This window comes from Corapipo altera, unplaced genomic scaffold, assembly GCF_003945725.1.
Source record: "Corapipo altera isolate COAL_440 unplaced genomic scaffold, ASM394572v1 70, whole genome shotgun sequence".
NCBI lineage: Eukaryota > Metazoa > Chordata > Aves > Passeriformes > Pipridae > Corapipo > Corapipo altera.
In genome coordinates, this window is record NW_020884911.1 from 3,602,363 (window position 1) to 3,620,596 (window position 18,234).

At 43.0% G+C, this 18,234-nt stretch overlaps 1 protein-coding gene and 1 long non-coding RNA gene across 2 annotated transcripts; one reads left to right on the forward strand and one right to left on the reverse strand.

Moving 5' to 3' along the window:
• Positions 1–8,772: 8,772 nt before the first annotated feature.
• FAM161A (FAM161A, centrosomal protein) lies at positions 8,773–16,666 on the reverse strand. Its single transcript, XM_027653927.1, has 6 exons — positions 16,440–16,666; positions 14,979–15,226; positions 13,371–14,555; positions 10,705–10,804; positions 10,155–10,306; positions 8,773–9,504 (listed from the first exon to the last, which is right to left on the reverse strand). The coding sequence occupies exons 1-6, from the start codon at positions 16,560–16,562 to the stop codon at positions 9,000–9,002; spliced, it is 2,313 nt and encodes a 770-aa protein (XP_027509728.1). The 5' UTR covers positions 16,563–16,666; the 3' UTR covers positions 8,773–8,999.
• Positions 9,443–13,474, forward strand: LOC113952168. Its single transcript, XR_003529418.1, has 3 exons — positions 9,443–9,523; positions 10,405–10,433; positions 11,226–13,474. It is a non-coding gene; the product is annotated as an uncharacterized LOC113952168 (long non-coding RNA).
• Positions 16,667–18,234: the final 1,568 nt, after the last annotated feature.

Here is an 18,234-nt window from a genome sequence, read left to right on the forward strand (position 1 = left end):
TGGGAGGGACTCAAGTGCAGGTGAATTCCAGTCTTTACACTCACTCCACCCACTCCCTTATGGGGCAATGTAAAGTCAGCCTTGGAATTTTAAACACTGACTTACAACTTCTGGTTTTAAAGGAATCAGGGGTCGGGAGATACTTGTAAATCACCCCAGCAGGAAGATGCAGCATCACAGTCTTAAGTTGATACAGGAAAGGAGTATTTTCTTGGCCAGAATATTTCCCTGCAGTGCTGTGGAACAGGGAAGTTGGGGAGGAATCCTAATGGAGAGACAGCAAGTAGTGAAGAGCTTCAGTCTCCAGTGGCTGCAGCTGGGAGATGGAGAGAGCCCTGAGCATGAAACTTTGCTGCATGCTTGGAGAAAGATGGATCTCTCCTGTATCCCACAGGCTGGAGAGGAGGGGGGGAAGCACTCAGCCCTTTGGAATGGTGTGTGCTGTGTCTGCCAACAGCTGCTGCTCCTGAGTGTCATTAGAACCGGACTCGGATCCAGGAATGGGAAACACAGACGTGATTTCATTAATATTAAAGGCCTTGCTACAGGAGAGTTCTACGTGTTGACAAGATAACGCACAGCTTTAATATAGCAAATTTCTTGAGCTGGTGGGGATTCTGGTGCCTTCCTTGTGGAAAACATTTGTTTTCAGTGTTTAAAATGAGCCCTGAGTCAGATGGGAGTGAAATCCTGGTCCCTGTTTCCGTCAAAGTACTTTTCTTACAAAAAACTCAACCTCCCACCTCACTTTTTCAAACAAGTGCCCTCTCCTGATGCTGAGCATCAAGAGTTTCAACAGCAACAAGCATCACCACTTTCAGCTGTTTTTCAGAATAGACATTTACCGTGTGGTGTTTTACCCCCTTTCCCAGGACAGCTTGTTCATTAACGTGGATCACTCAGGAGGCCTGTCTGGAAGGAACTCTGGGTGGGAGAGGAGGTGCAAACCCAGGGGACCAACACCAAGCACAACCAGCTGTTCTTTTGAAAGGGAGGAGTTAAAAATCCAAGCTGAAAAGGACAAAGAAAGGTGTGGGGGGGGGGGGGGAGGAAGGAAAAATCTTGATGCTGGAAAATGAGAAGCTGCTTATCAGAGGAAATGTGGAGGTGTGATGCCAGGGTACAGCAGTTTTCAGTTCCTATGCTTCCTGCAAAGCAGTTTGACTTTTGAAATATAGAAAAGAAAGGTGGCTTGTTGCTTATTTTCTCTACTGGAAGAGATGGAATGGGAAGAGGGGGCAGGTTTTGATGTTGCAGGAGTACAAGGTTTCCCTTCATATCCATTGGTATTGAAAACAACCTGAAATGACTTTTTTATTAGTAAAAAAATAACTAATGTGATCCTTTGGTATTCCCATTAGAAAGGAAGCATATGGAGTCAATGCCAGCTGTGTATTTCCAGTGGCATAAGGAAAAACATGATGGTGGTGGTAGTGAAGATTCTTCCTGGAAAAACAGTGGGGGATGCAGGTAAGATATCCTAATGCTTCCATGTTTTCCAGGGATGTGAGTTTGCAGGCCACAATCCTGCTATGGGGCTAAGGTGGGTGGATAGATTTTTATTGGGATTTTTTTTCTCTAGCAGGGCAAATCCGGAGAACTGAGTTTTTGTGGTTCCTCCAAAGTCAGTGGTAGGGATCTCCCTGGGAATAAGTGCTTGGAACTGTGCTGGGGCCTGAGCAGCAGTAGGTCACTGAACCTCTACCCCAGTGCAAAATGAACAACTTTATTTAGAGAGATGGGATGTTCCAGCAAGTCACCATCACTGTCACAACCTGCAGAGCTCTTTAGTGCTGTGGGTGTCATTGGAATTGTGCTCTGGGAAAGCCTATCCCCTGGAACAGCTCTGTGAACCTCCAAGTCTCTCAGAGCCTGCAGAGCTGGCCCAGACACACAGTGCAGACAAAACACTGCTACAGTCCATTTGTGCCAGGGTTTCCTGGTCCTGAGTGCACCCAGATATGGCCTAAAATGAGCCATTGTTACAACAGTGACAAAAGGCACAGGGGTAAAAATCACGTTATTTCCTCTGGAAAGAAAAGGGTGCTATTTTTAATCATTTTTTCCCCCTAATCTTTCTATTTTATTCTACTGGTGCACAATGCTTCTTGTTACGATTGTTCTTTATGTGACTGGGATATAAGTAGATGTTCCTCAGCAGATTGTCTGGGATACAGAGGCCAGAGAGATTATGCTACAGGAAGTTCTAAAAAAAAAAAAAAAGCCTTACACAATCCCCTCCACTCCTCCCCACCAAAAAAAAAAAACAAACCATAACCCAAACAAAAAACCTAGAAGAGTGTCACAGTTCCCATGTGGAAATTTATTTTACCCTTTGGAATGTAGGGTAATTGTATTTTGTTAGGATTCTCTTTTTTTTTTAAAGGGATCACTTCTTCTTGGAAAATCAGATTTGCTCCAGAGCTGAGGGGTTTGATTTTGATTGCTAAAAGACAGAAAAGGAAAATAATAAGACAGTAAAAGGAAATCTGCCCTGTCAGCATTTTTTTTTGCTTTTTGGTGGGGAGTGGTTGTCAGGGTTTGTGTTGCAGTCTCCTGTGGAGCCAAACAGATCCTTGTGACTCCACAGCACCCCAGCCCTCAGGAGGGCTTTCCACATGCTTTAGGCTGGAATTACTGCTGAAAGAGGTTGGCTTTGCCCTCTTTGCTTTTATTTTCATTTCTCCCACGTGATGGCACAAACCAGCAGGGTGGCCTGCAGGGGAACAGGTCAGAAAACAAAACTGAGTGAGCATTTGTGGAAATTTTGGTGGCTTCAACTGATTTGGGGAGAAGTAGAAAATCTTAAATTGTCTGCTCATTTCTACTTAATAACCAAATACGTCTTCCAGCAACACAGTGTTGCTGGTGAAAGAGTTGTTTTGGGCCACACCTCCCAGCTCATCTCTGGATAAGGGAAAAATCTAATGAACAGCAAAGGTGGAATTCTTAAAAATTACTATAAAAAATGTGTGCTTGGCCTGAAACAGGAGTCTGGGGGAAATAATAGATCCCTCGTGTGTTTGAGAAGTGATTTATGTACAGTAAATAAAAAATAATACACACTTGGGATGTGCTGGTGTGTTATCACCGAGACGAATTAACAGCTCCCCTTGTTCTTTACTTCCCCCACCTTCACTTGTGGTCATCTTGATCTTCCCTCCCCTTCTGCTCCCACTAATCCTCTCCAAAATGGCTAGAAAGAGCTTCTGTTGTGGTGTGGCCTGTTTTCCTGAGATTATTGCTACTATTTTAGCAAGTTGAATAGATTTACTGAATGCTCAGGACTTTTTGATCTGGACTTTACAAGCCTTGGACCCTGTTCAAGAGTAAGTGGCCAGGAGAGAGGAGAGGGATTGTTCCCTGTCACCTGAAACAAACTTTTATTCATTTCTGGTTCTGTGAAACCAGAGATTGGTTAAGGATTAAAAAAAAAAATCACAAATACTTTTATCAAGTAGATCCTGCTGCCTCAACCCTTTGTTCTCATTTATGGCAAGTGAATTGTATTCACGGCCACGTGTGCCCAAATTACAAATAATTTATCAAGTTGTGATCTTTTCCATTATTTTACAGGATGTCTGCTGAAGGAAATAGCAGAGCTGAAGGCCTGGGTTGAATGGGTGATGTCTGAAAGGTCGTGGTGGTGAGTTGGGTTGGAATGAAACTCAGAGAAAGGGAAGCAGATTTTCAGCATCTCTGTGCCATTGTTTAGATGTTGTGTTTTTACTTAGGTTTTGATAAAACTATTCTTTAAAAAGAAAGCTAAAATCTTAAAACATCATGAAAACTGCTTGCTGTCTGCAAGATGATTTGCAAAAGTAGACAAATTCTGCTGTGCAGTTTCTTTGGATAGTTTTGTGCTCCCTTTTGAGAAGCCTTCAGAAATCTCATCTACAGACTTGGATCCTTTATCCTAAAATTTGGCCATTCCAGAATTTCTTTTGCCTGAGGAATTCACAGCTTTTTGCAGGCCTTGTAGGAGTTTTCTTTGTCAAGATACAGGCCTTGTGAGAATGGAGTTGAAAGGATGAGTGCTGGAAGGTTCTTGCTGTATCTGGACATTCCCCACATGGGTTTCCTGCCCCTTCAGCTGCCAGGAATAGCAGGGGATGGAAATTCCTTTGGGATGTGGCAGCTGTGTCCTGAAGAGAGGAGTTATAGTTCACAGAAACATCTTCCAGAGTGGATTTTCTTTTCATTTAGTGTCACATTGAGCGTGTTCACAGGTAACCAGTGCAGGGCTCAGCTGTGTGGCCTCACATGGAGTCTGGCTCACGTTTTGGAATTAACTGGCTCACATTTTGGAATTACTGGCTCTGCTTTAGTGGGATGTGGGAACACAGTTGGCTTTGGTGTGGAACTGCCTGTGAGGTGTCTAAAAGAGGCTGCGGCATAAAACTGAGCAGTTTTTTCCAAGACACTCTTTATATGAAGTTGAATATTCTGCAGTAGTGTGGCTGGCTGGAAACAGTATTCCTGGGCAACACTGAGCTACCTTTGAGTGGGAAAGGGAGGGAAGGGAGCTGTGTGAACAGCAGGGCCTGTGAGCCAGTTCTCAGGGGCAGGAACAAGCTGGGGCAGACAAACAGGTACCCAGCCTTCTCCCTGAGGAGAGTTAAACTCAGCCTCAGCTTGCTAGGCCTGAATTAAATCAGCATTAACAGAGTGTGAGGAGAAGGAAGGTTTCACCCAGGAATAAACTATGGATCCAGTTAACAGGTAAGGGATATAGGAAATTCTCACTGAGGAAATGAAGTTAATTGAACAGGGATTTAAAAGAAGTATCTTTATGAACCGTTAATAGGTGTTTCTTGATATTTTGCAGCGATGGGATCAGCAGGCCCTGTGTGTCGGTCAGCTGGGCCTCAGCACTGTGGGCTGACGCTCTGCTGTGTAACGTTTGGAGTTGCTCCTTTTTCTCAGAAAACTCAGAGTTCAAAGCCCCAAACTGGATTTCAAGGGCTTTGTTCCCTCACACCAGCTGTTTGTGTGGCCCCTTCAGTGTCAGGTCTGAGGCCTCATTGCTCGAGTGGCTGCGATGGCGCCCTCGGCAATCCCAGTTCCTCAGGGATAAAGGTGTTGCTGGACCGAGCTCCCCTGAGCAGAACTTCATCAGCACGAGACACAAAAAGCTGATTTTTTTCCTTTGTTTGCTTTTACTACTTATCACAAATGTAATTTATGTATCTCCTATCCATTTCAGAAAGTGTGGGATGGTGTGAAACAGGCCTTAAAAATATGGCAAGTGACCAGCAGCCTTTCCTGAGAACCAGGTGCCTCTGGAAGTGTGGAAGCCTGCGTGTAAAATACGAATTGTGTGGAAACAAGATGGTTTGTAGCAATTCACTATCCTGGCAACTAGAATTTCCTGGCTGTGCTGGTAGTGTGGTTACTTACTGTTAGTTGGTAACCTGCCTAATCCTACTAACCTTCTTATTGTAACCTGCCTAACTATTGTTAGTAATCGGCTTTGGTTACTAAGCCCTAACTATTAGTAGCAAGTTTTGAGCTGGGCAGGTGCAAATACACTTGTTTTTAGTCCTGTTGACAACTGGCTTTTGCTTGTACCGTTTGTGCTCATCAAATTAAACATGGTCTCAATTAAATCAAATTAACATGGTGTTAATTATCAGGAAATAACAATATTCCTTGCCAGTTAACACGTGCCTTCTGTTGTGGTACAGCCACTGAGGCATGTGGGGGATTGTCCCATGTGGATAATCCTGGGATGCAGGTCTGTCACACACGGATCATAATTGGACAGAATTAAAAGGGGTGAAGTCCTGCTTGTCCCTGTCATCTCCTAACCTTCACCCCCTTTTGCTGGGAGAGTGGATGAGTTAATTTGACTCAATCAAAGGGCTTGAAAAACGAGGAAGAAAAGGAAGGATGGGGAGGACAGAGCTTGTGCTCCTTGGGCACAGACAGGCTGTTTGATGTGCTCAGCTGTCTGTGGAAGGATTTAAACAGTGCTTACTTACTCTGAGTGTGCAGAGATGCCCAGCAGGACTGGGCTGAGGGTTTATTGGTGTGTTTGTGCACACTCAGCACAGTGGAAACCTCTTAATGCTGTTATTCCTTAACAAAGCTATCTAAAACACTAGATCAGGTCCTATAACTTCGTGTCTGTGTGGTTTGCCTTGCCCAGTGATCCCTGATTTCTCTGCCCCATCTGACTGTGGGTGTTTGTAGTACAAAGTAGGGACAGGAATTTTTCTGATACTGTTTGTAAGTCTAAGTTCTGATCTGTCATTCCTCAAATACCTGAAATTCCTACTGAAGAAAGAAGCAATTCTGAGTTTTGCAGGAGCATGCAAGGGCTTTCTTTTTTTTTTTCTTTTAACCAAAAAATTATACAACCAGAGATGTAAGACTGTAATTCCACTGAAGGTGAAGAAGGTCTTTTGTTATTCTCTTCATCTGTAAAAGATAATGATGTAATAATTTTTTCCTCAAATGAAAAGAGGATGTAACCTCCTGCTTGATATTGTGATAATTATGCACATGAGGAGATGGTTTCTAGAGGAAACATTATTTTAAATACAAAGAATGCTTGAAAAAGCACAATATCCAAAACTTCTGGCTTCTTATTTCAAAAATAAATATGTATAATTATCATAGAGAAACACTCTTCCTGCACTTGGAATTTATTATTTAATACTAGAGTCTACATGCAAAGTTATCCCCTTCTTCCCATGTGGTATTTTTAATCCTTTCTCCAGATACACCTTTCTCATTTTCTTTGCAAATTTTTGAACATGTTTCTACTTTTGTGCTCTGGCCATTAATTAAAATATTAAAGACAGAATATTCAATAATCTGTGAGAAACTTTCCTATTCATCTCCCTCCTGCAGCCTCCCTGAAAGCACAAACTCATCAGCATTTCTCCTTTAATGAGCTTTTTACCTCAAAATGCTTCTACTGTAATTTGCCAAAATCTTTCACCTGGATTTCGATTTTCATGTGGAAGTTACTGGCTCTTTTCTTTAAATATAGTTATTTTCTTTAAATTTTTCTGGTTTGTCTACATGTTCCTCTCCTTCGTTTGAAGTATTTTTTACTTTGCTTCATGAGGTTTAATTCACCTTGACCCGTCAGTCTCCGTTTCTATTCTGTCATCTCTGATTTTTCTTTGCTTTCTTTCCTTTCTAATGCCTTGCTGGAATGTTTATCCCTTTATGTTTGTAATGCAATTTCTGAACAGGTTTGTTTTTTTTTTCCTACCTAAATCTCATTATCCTTCCACTTTGAAAAGCTGATTTCCATAAGTGGTTCCTTTAATATCTCCGAGTTTGATCTCCCCTCTCTTTCCCAAATCAAAGAATCCTGGTGTATATTGTCATGTGAAAACTAAAGTACTTTTTTGTATTAAAACTATTTCTATTTGATCATTCTTGTTGCCTTTTTCCAGTCACATAATTCCCTGTTAAGATGGGAGGAGCAGGAATGCAGTATTCAGGATGGAACTGTGCTTTTCCCCCAGTTTCATAGTTTGGGAATATATTTTACCCTCACATGCATTTAAGTTGCACTGATTAAAACTGAGCTATATCTTCTTTCATCACTGCCATCAGGCTGGAAATCCAGGTAAACCACATCCATTGGATCTCTTTATTCCACATGATTCTGCTTGACTTTTTCAGAAATGCTAAAAAAAAAAGCTGAGTTATAACCTCCAAAAGGTTATATCATATTTATGTCATATTTCAGTGTTCATTAATTCTGTTACTGTTAAGGTTAATATAAAAAAACTTCCGTGAAAAACTCAATCCAAATTATACAAAGATCCTCAACTGCATCTTCTAAAACCTTAAAAAGCAGTGATTTTGCTACTTTCAGTTCAAAGGAGTTTTAGTAGTACTTTTATTCCCTATTTTAATAATTCAACAATTGTATATTCGTTCTTTTAGAACACTCAATCGAGTGCTGTCAGATCTTAGAAACACATTGATTGTTTTTCTGATTTGAAATCTCTTCCAGTAATCTGAGAAAAGCCATAACTTACAGCTCCTCTGCCTTCTTTCAGAAAAAGATTTAATTTCCTAAAGAGACAAGTCCCAGTAATGTGTGATTATTAACTGGACAACTCTTCAGAATTACAAAATGCTCACAAAGACAAGCAAACCAACCTTGAGTTTGGATTGTGGGGCTGCCAGGTATAAGTAGAGATTGTAAACTGTGATTTTTTTCCTTGTGAAGTAATGATTAACATTTTCAATATTTCCATTAATTATTAATATTTTATTCAAGTGTTTTTTTAAAAAAGTTTCAATTTCACATTAGTTATGCTCACGTTTCAGAAATAAATAAAAGCAATGATGTTTAAAAAAAAGTTCAAACATTGAGAGACTGTGTAACAAAGTAAGGAGGAAGAAATAATAACAGGTTTTCTGTGCATGTGATGTTTCCCAGCACTGAGTGTGTCAGGTTAGCAAGAAAGTCAGTCATAGGAGAGGGAAAAAAACAATCCCCAAACCTTTTATTTCCATTCTTTGTTGTGTAGTAGCTGAAGCCCTGAGTAACCTGTGTGTAAGAAGAGGTACTACAGCACTTCTTGCCATACCTTGACACAACAAGAGCTACCTGAGGTAAAAAAGAGTGTCCCTTTAGTGGGATATAATGGCATTTACTGCTCCAAAGTCTTTGCCAGCACGTGGAAAAAGCTGGATGTGAGACCTCAGTGCTTACACAGCACACGAGGTGTTGTTATTAAACAATGGTTGTCGTTTCTCTGTTAAGATCAGAGGTGCACTAAAGCCACACAAGACTAGAATAAAGAAGTTTAATACAGAAGTAAATTATTTTCTTGGTGGAAAAACCAGTAACTTGAGGTTTCTTACTGGAAAACAAACCAAATTGCTGCACTGGGAGGACTCTGAAGCGAAGAGGTAAAAATTCACAGAATTTTGTATCCCTAGCAAAGCACCATTTTTTTCCTCTGGTATCTGTTCCTCTTCCAGCAATGGAAGAGGTTCCTGAGCCCTGGGACATCCTGTCAGTTGGCTTCTTCATGGCTGGCTTTGTCTTCAGAATCATCACTTTCATATTCCTCATCCTCATACTGAGAGGCCCCCTCGGCCTCAGGGTCAGACTGACCTTCCTCCTCCTGCTCCTGGGAGCGCTCAGACCCAGAGCTGGGGCTGGAATGATCCTCCTCCTGCTCCTCTTCCTCCTGGGAATGGCCAAGTGACTGATCTGCCTTTGCTTCTTCTTCCTCCTCCTCCTGGGAATGGCCAGAGGTCAAGCCTGCCTTTGCTTCCTCCTCCTCTTCCTCGCTGTTCCGGACAGAGGGTGGGCTGGACTCGGGCTCAGGAGCATCAGGGCTGGCTCTGGGCTCTTCCTCATCCTCCAGCTCACTGCACTGCTCATCTGGGGTGGAGGTTTTGACACCTTTTCCCTTCTCTTCCTCCTCCTCCTCCTCCCAGGACTGCTCAGAGTGGGGACTGTCCTCAGCTGCTCCCTCAAGGAATCCCCTTTCCCTCACTTTGATCTCGATGACTCTGAAAAGACAATTGGCAGGTGAGATTCTGTTTTCTGGGAAGGTACTTTTTAAAGTAGCCTCCTGTAATATAGGACAAATCCTGGTATTCTTGGCTGGGGTGGAACTGGGAAAGGAAAAGGGAAGGGAGAGGGACACACCAGAGTCTCTTTTATGCTAAAAAGTAACTCAACAGTATTGCTTATATATTCCAATTTTTTTTATTTCTGCTTCCCTTTAAATCATAACACTTAATGGATATTGAAAACGATTTTTTATAAGGCTTATTTTAAAAAAATCGACTTTAAATTTTAAATCAGGTTTAAATTTAAACCTTCATCAGGTAATGACAAATGAAGTGACTTACTAGCAACCTGCCAGAATTTTTGGTGAAAGGAACAAAACAAAAAATGTTTTTCTTGATTTTTCTTTGACATGCATTACATAACCAGTGCTCTCTTCCATTTTATGAAATAATATTTAATTCAGGAAGAACAATAAAAAACACATACTACCACTAACATTAGTAAAGCAAACCACATGGTCAAACAGTTCCCTGGGAAATACTATAAATAATTTAAAAAAACACCCCAAATCTACACACTAAAAATGCCTTTCGAATTATTAGGTGTTCAGTGGGTGAGAAAAACAAAAGCCTTCAGTAACCTCTACCTTTCTCTGGCATCAGTGGAGATGAAATCTTCAGCAGTGGAGCATTGGAGCACAATAGTTGTTTGTCCTTTCTTTGCAACAAACTCTGGGTTTATCCCCAGTGCTCTCAGTCTGTTGGAATAATGCTTTTCTGCAGCTATTCTGGCATTTTTCTGTGGAAAAACCACAATGGTTCTGTGTTATCTAATGCATTGAATGCCTGCCTTTTGATACTTTTATTGATATTAATCCTCTGTTTCATTAATTGCAGCTGACAAGTGGAATGATCATTCACTGCAGGTAAGAATGGCAAAGCAATACTTGAAAATTTTACATCAGATTTTCCTTTCCTGTGCTGGCAATTTTTGGTTGTGTTCAGAGCTCTGAATTGGACACACTTACATTGTTAGTCACAAAAATTAGTAACATTTACATGGAGTAACAGAGATTGAAACAGATCAATACTGGTCTAAAAAGTGTTTTTCAAGTGTCTCCTAAACATGTTTGACTACAAATGTCTTATTCAGCATCTGCAGCTAAGAATTGAGCAGTAACACAGAAACAGGGCAACCTGAGTGACTCTTTCAAAAAGCAAAGGCCTCTGTTTTACTCTTTCTTCCATTTCGTGCAACTCTTGCAAATATTCCTGCCTTCTCCGCTTCTCATCGTTCCTAAGGGAAGCAGAGCACAGGAGAAATTGTTACTAATTTATAATACAACAAGTGACTTTCTACAGCAGCTAAATTGCACATAACAAACTAAATATTGTCCCAGTTAAAGATAAATAAAAGGTAAGTACTGAACAACCCCGTCTCTGATGTTGTCACTTGGCCTAAGCAGAGGCAGGTTAAACAGAGGCTGAGTTTGGATTCTTGGAGGTTTTGGGGATTTAAAAAAAAAGAAAAAATTGGATACTTGGGGGTTTTTAAATGCTGATTTCATACAGATCTTCCAGCTGCTCTAAGCAAAATTAAACAGAGTACACTGCAAATAGCAGTAAATAAAAATCAGTGCTTTTAAAGTTTGGTGAGAATCCTGCTGCTTTAGCAGTTGATCTCCCATAGAACACTTTATTCCTAATTGGCTTTTCAGGGGCCCAGTCAATAGAGCAGGATGATGAAACTGTTGATTCATCAGCTGAAATCATCATTTGGATCACAGCAAGCACTGGATAATCCAGGTAGGATGGGTGGTAATCCTCAGTGTGTGACAGACACCTCACTGGGTCAAGGATAAGATCCAGGGGGCATTTTACCCTCCTGTCTCCTCCTGCCTCTTTCCCTGCCCATCTCTGAATTCCTGGGACGTGGCTGTGCATCAAGGCAAGTTATTCCCCATTTTGGGGAGTGAACTTCCTTGTTGCTCCTTGCTTGGAAGAGCACTTGCCTTAACAGACCTCGTTCCCCAACTGCTGAAATGAGCATTATCAGGTTAAGCCTTTGGAGCAGCCCCAGAGCATCAGCACCAGGGAAATAACCTTGCTTTTGTAATGGCATCATTTTATGTGCAGACAAGAATTAAGCCACGAGTGTTTTACAGAGCTCCTCAAATCTGATTAAGCTGAACACTGCAGTGTGAATTTTGCTGGTGAGTGAACTCAAACCAAATCTGCACAAACACCCACTGTCTCTCTTCACTCTCCACCTACTCTGACTCCAATTGTTTTCTGCTTCTGTCCCGGAGCCAGCAGATCATCTCCAAGGACATATACATTATAAAGCTCCTGTTCCCAACAGAATGACTGGTTACTGGAAATTAGGAGTCCTGTTTACCCAGGAATCCTGCCCAGGCATGAAGCAGCAGGGGCAGAGCAGCCTGTGCCTCTCACCGTCTCCACAAAACAGCACGTGAAGCTGGTGATCCTCCTGCAGTGCCATCGTGCCAGGCCAGATCACAAACCTCACTAAAGACTCAAACAGGATTAATTTTTTTTCTAAGATTAAAAAGAGCAAGAAGCAGAAATGGTTTTAAATCAGCCCCAGACACCAGGTCAAGCAGCAGTTGTGGGGTTAGATCCATGTCAGAGAGCTGGAGCCACCTGGAGTGCCAGCTCCCAGCACTGGTGTCATTCCCTCCCTGCTGCTTCCCTCAGTCATAGAGAAACAGTCTTTCAGTTGTATCTCTCCTACAGGTAACTTTGCATCCCACTCCTCCCAAACACCAGCAGCTTCCTGGGTAGCTGCTGTTACAGGTGTGAAGTTAAAATAATATTCCTGCTCCAATCTTCCCTCTCCAGTGGGGCCCACAGGGACAAAGTGACTTGTGGGATGTTCACTGCCCCAATGTACCAGTGCAGTATCCAGCTGTGCAAGGCTATTCTGTAACTACACTGTTCCTTCTCCTTTGAATTGTTATAAACTTTTCCTCTTTAGTTGATGTGTTAATTGAGAAAACACAGGAGTCCCCTGTTAGCTAATCTGTAATACTCTAAGGTGGAATATATATTTCTGTATATATGTTCTAATGACATATTTCCCAGTTGAAACACTAAATTTGACCATTTTGACTATCTGCTTGCACAGTGTTTAATTTATCACACGTCATCATGTTAACTTAGGCTATTTTTTTACACATTGTATGTTTAACATACAATGCAATCCTGAACCTCCCATTCTCATTGTTGGATGAGAGGTTCTGGATTCCGGGGAATGCCATGAAATACCTGAATGTTTTTAATTTGGATTTAGACATCTGAGCAAGGCTCTGATGTGGGTCAATGGCCTCAGCCCGAGCCAGTACAATTTTCTGGAATTTTTTCTTTCTTTGTTTCTGCTTCGTTCTGTTCCTTTTTTGTTGTTCTTCCAGCTTTCTCTTTTCCTCAAGTGAATTCCTGGTGGGGAAAATAAACTAAGGCTGAATTCATATTAAATCAAGAGCACCACTTCAAAGGAAGCTTTGGCAAAGATGATTCCAAGGAGGAAAACGGGGTTGCCATGAGAGGACACAAAGTATGTGCCATTTTAAGGGATTCAGGATATCCTGGGAAACAGCAATCATTCATCCCTTTCCTAGGGACATTCTGAGAAAAATATACTATTGTTTCTTCAACAATCATAAATTTAAAGTGTTTTGGTTTATATTATTTTAAGTTTTATATTATAATTAAGCCCTTACATTAACAAATTCAGTCCTGTATTCACTGCACAGAAGAATTAGCTACATGTGTAGAAATAAAAAAAAAAATAAAAAAATCTACTTTTAAAGTACATATAAAGTAGAGCATCTCTAAGTAGTCACCTTAAGGCTTGTAGCCTTCGTCTGGTGGACTCTGTGTTTTTGGGAGACTTGGATTTTCCAGCTCCCAAGAGCTGGGAATTTGCACTTGAATGCCTCCTTTGGGGTTTCCGTCTGGGAGAGGCGAATGGCCACCGGGTTTCCTTCAGCTTCTCTTCGTCCTCCTCAATGTCCTTCAGAATCTTGCCCTTGTTTGAGGGGATATATGAAGTCAGAAGGTTGAAGGGCTCACACACTGTGAGGTCTTTCACTTGCCTTTGCTGCAGGAGCCGTTTCTGGAATCTCTCATATAACCTTTCAAAGTCTGGAATGCAGGAGTTGATCCTGGGTTTGTGTTCTGTTTGCTTTGGGTCAGTGCTCTTGTGTTTCTTGGTTTTTTTGGTCTCTTTTAAGGCCAGCCTGCTGTTGGGGACAGAGGAATTACGCAGCATCTCCTCAGCTCTCATCCTGATCCTGATTTCCCTGTAGAGCTCCTCCTCCTTCAGCCTCTCATTAAAATCTGGGCTATAAACACACTTGGGGACCGGTTTTGCTCTGAACACTTTGGCCGGACTTTCAGGCACGGAAATGTCTCTTAACTGCATTTTCCTGATTTCATTCCTTTGCCTCTCTCGTTCGATGAATTTAAAGGGTTTCTGGGAAGCCAAGAGCTTGAGTTTGCTCCTCTCCTTCACAGACCTCCTGCGCTCCTCGTTCCGCTGCACAATGTCGTGGTAGAGCGGGAGGAAGACGGCGGCGGGCACCGGGTTGGCCCGGAATTTTTTCTGGCACTCCGCTTCTTCCTCCAGCTGCTTCTTCAGTAAGTGATTCTCCAGTTCGATCCGTGACTTGGATTTAACGTTCTGTTCTTTCTTCTGAGCTTCTCTGATGGTCATCTGGAAAGGCTTGGGCACGGTGACTCTGGGGGACCACTCCTTGGGTTTCTTCCGGGCCTTCCTGCAGGTGGGCGAGACGGGGGGGCTGTCTGGGAGGCGGGAGATGTAGTCTTCCATGGAGAACCCATCCCACATCTTCTCAATCCGTTGCTTAGCCAACGAGGACGATGCGGTTTCACTCCCGTTTCCTTCAAATGCTAATTCCACGTCAGACACGTCGGATATAGTTGAACCCAAGGGATCACTTAAGTCAGAGTCTGAAAAGGATTTGTGCAAGTTTAGAGGCTGATACGAGCTCCTGTCCCAAGTTGGCCTTGAAAAAAGGGGGGAAAAAAAGCTTGGTTTGAGCCAGTCCAACATTGGTGCAAAGCCAGTAAATTCACTTTAAGGAATCATTGCTAGAAACAAAAAGGACAGTGGCTGAGGGGGATGAGAAGGGAAAAGAGCAGCACTCTGGGCACCAGATCCCAGTTTTAGTGCTGATCACCAAGTCAGCACTTCCTAGGGAAAGGCCCTGTGCTTTCCTAAACATGCTGCCCAGTCCCTGCTGCACACCCTCCTCTGAACCTCACAGACTGTTAGCGAGGTGATGAGCATTTTTATTATTAAAACTGACTGTTCTCTGATCATCTGCTCACAGGAGACGGTGAGATGAACACTTTCCAGCCCCACAAACACAGCCTGCTGTTTTCAAAGCATCTGGGAATCCTCAGATAAAAAGTGCCCCCCAACTTACCTACAAGACTTGAAAGAGGTGTCCCTTCTCTTGTCCAAGGGATGTGCTCCTCTTAAATGCAGTTTGTTCCGATACATACTTTCCAATTTTTTCATGGTCTCCAGGTGGGCATTCTTCAACTCTTCCAGCTTCAAGTAATACTCTTGATTTGAATTGCATATTTTGGAGAAGTCTATCCACTTGTCACAGTCTCCTTTTAGAGGGGGGGTCTGCTCTCTGTTGGTATTTGAATCCAAATCAAAGCCATCCTGGAAAAGATGTTTGTAAAATTTTCTGTTAGAGGAAAGGGGAACAAGGTTCTTAATGTTGCTTTATCCTAATTTAGTCTAATGGATGATACAGTAACACCAAATAGAGTTAACCTGTATACAAATGTTACTGCAGAGCTCCGTGGAATAATCTTATTGCATATTAATTTATGTCCTGGGGGCCCTATTTAAAGCCTGTAAAAATTCCCAAGTCTGTCCTGTTATCAATATATTTATAACAGGAACTATGATCAAAAGGACTTACCAAAAGCAAAAACATAACTATTTTGTAAAGTGCAGTTTTTCCTTGATTACTATGCAGCTCTAAAAAAGCCTTTAGTTAAAAGCAAACAAAACCCCAGCAGAACCTTCTCTGCCCCCCCTTTGCTATAAGAATTCTAAAAATAAGTCATTAGAGATCTGGTGTATAAAAGTTTATTCCCATTTCCATAACTTACTGTGAGATGACAGGGATTCTGCACAACTTATATGTCCAATACTGTTGGAACTATATATGCCAGCCTATATATGACTATATATGTAAAACATATATATAACTATACTGGCAGCTGTGTGCAGGTAATATTCTTTAAACATTTTTAAAGCTTACACAAGTCAGGGAAGTTACTAAAGTCAGGTTAATCTGCATTATAAAGGCTTCATTTGTGCTTTAAAAAAAAAAAAAAAAATCACAGGGCAATTTGTCTATCCTGAAGATTAGAATACAACTTTTCCACACCGGAGCTATTTTAACAAGCTTTGACATTCCGACAGAAAGTCTTGTTTTCACAGCAAAAATCCCTTAACTCCGGCGTGGAAGAAACGAGTGGCCCAACGCAACGGGAATTCCACGATCACAGAGGGAAATTCAAAGCGTTGTTGGAGAACCCCCAGTGACGGGCATTATCCACCTCTCCCTGGATCTGTGTGTAAACGCCGCGGAGCGCTCCAAGCCTCTTCCCTGAGCTCGGGCACCGCCAGCTCCTACATCTGCTCTGCTTGGGGGTGCCCCAAGCTCATTAAGGGATTGGCGCTGCAGCGGGGCCATCCATCTGCCAAGGCCTCTCCCTGCCTCTCCTCGTGCCCCATTCCAAGCCGGGAGGTGCCGACCCGGCTCGGGCTCCCGGTGGCGGGAGGTCCCTCCCCGGGGGCAGGGCGGGTGCGGGTGAGCCCGTCCCGCCGTGCCAGGGATGCCCGAAGCGCCCCGCGGTACCTGGGCGGAGGGTGCGGGCGGCGGCCCCCGCTCGTAGAGCGCGGCGGGCGCTCTGGTGCGCGGGTCCAGCGGGGTGCGCAGGCAGGACGCGGCCAGACGGGCCGCCCGGTGCGCCTCCTCCATCCCGGCCACGGGGCGCCCGACGGGCCGGGCGGGAAGCGCGGAGGGAAGCGGAGGGAGGGAGGGAAGGAAGGAGGGAGGCGGCTCCCGCTCCGCCCCCGCGCGTTATAACCGCCCTGCCCCGAGCCCGCCCCGCTCCCGCAGGGACCGGCGCCGCAGCGTCCCCTGCGCCCGCGAGGAGCGGGCCATTGAAGTCCGGGGCTGGAGCCTGACTCCATCCCCTCTCCGCATCTGCTGCGATCCTGATTTTTAGGCAGCTTTTTGCAGGATTTTAGTCGGAACCTGCAACTCCCTCCTCGGCAAGCTCGCGGTTTTTGCGCCCTCAAGTCGCTAAAGAAGCTTTTTCCATCTTGAATTCTGTGCTTCAGGTAAGCAGTAACAGAATACAGCTAAAGCAGGATAAGCAGGAATGTTCTTCTGCGGGAATATTCTATCCTAAACTAGGATAAGTAGGAATGTTCTTCTGCAGGAATATTCTATCCTAGACTAGGATAAACAGGAATATTCTCCTGCAGGAATAATCTATCCTAAACTAGGATAAACAGGAATATTCTTCTGCAGGAATATTCTGCCCTAGGAATAGTCTATCCTAAATCAGGATAAGCAGGAATATTCTGCCCTAGGAATAGTCTATCCCAAACCAGTATAAGCAGGAATATTCTTCTGCAGGAATATTCTGCTCTAGGAATAGTCTATCCTAAATGAGGATAAGCAGGAACATTCTGCCTCTGCAGAGGCACATTAATGATTGATGGACCTATTTGTTGTAGTGGAATAAAATACTTTTTATGTAAAGAAAGAACATACTTTTTATGTAAAGAAATATGAGAAGATGAAATCACACCCGATTGTAGTTGTAGGTCTTGTGGAGAATTGGAAGTTTGTGATAGTGGGGAATGAAAGCTTTAATCAAAGTGAATAAGTACCTAAACTAAGAGATCACTGCTGGATGTAACCCCTGTGGGGTAAGGCATCGTTTCCAATTTTAATCAGCCAATAAATAATTCATGCAGAGCGTTAATACCTAAATCAACTGTCTAATTTATGTATTTTTATTTTAATTATTCTCTGTGTTCTACTTGGCAAGTCACAGGGAAACATTTAAGCAACAGCAGGTCAACAACACGGTGGAAATTTCCTCAAAGGCTCCAGCTCCAACCAATCCTGAATGGAAGTGTGAGTGAGGCTCATGGAAGGAATACTCTCCTTTAAACATAAAGAGGAATTGGGTCTTTCAATACAGCAATAATGGAGATGAAAGGGTTAATTCAAAATGTCAAGCTAAGAATTAGAAGTTGTAGAAGTGTAACTTGCATTGTTATAGACAATACTTTTTGACTTCTCAGTCACAATTAATTTGGGGGGTAGGGGGAGGAAACCATGTGTAAAGAGCACCCTTTGTAATACTCTGGCTCATGAGATGGCATCAGGAGTCACTGCCAACTTCAGGAGACAGAACAGAGCAGGGAATGTGACAGTGCTCCCCAGTGCTGTCACTGCACAGATCCTCCTCCTCTCCAGCCCGGCATCATCAAGGGCAGTGACACCACTCCCTCAGGGAAAGCTTTTGGAGAAGCAGCTCTAACTCAGCATGTTCCTGGAGTGCACTTAGGGCTGTTCTTAGAACACATCACAAGAGCCAATTAGTTACTGTTAAACTTGTCAGAGGTGAGTG

Bases quoted from the DNA above. Each gene is read 5' to 3' on its own strand.
- FAM161A (XM_027653927.1), bottom strand. From the start codon at position 16,562: ATGGAGGAGGCGCACCGGGCGGCCCGTCTGGCCGCGTCCTGCCTGCGC. The intron at 10,805-13,370 runs GTGACTACTTAG...TGCTTCCCTTAG, and splicing joins CGAAGGCTACAAGCCTTAAG to GAACGATGAGAAGCGGAGAA. The intron at 10,307-10,704 runs GTTGCCCTGTTT...GTTTTTCCACAG, and splicing joins TTTTTGAAAGAGTCACTCAG to AAAAATGCCAGAATAGCTGC.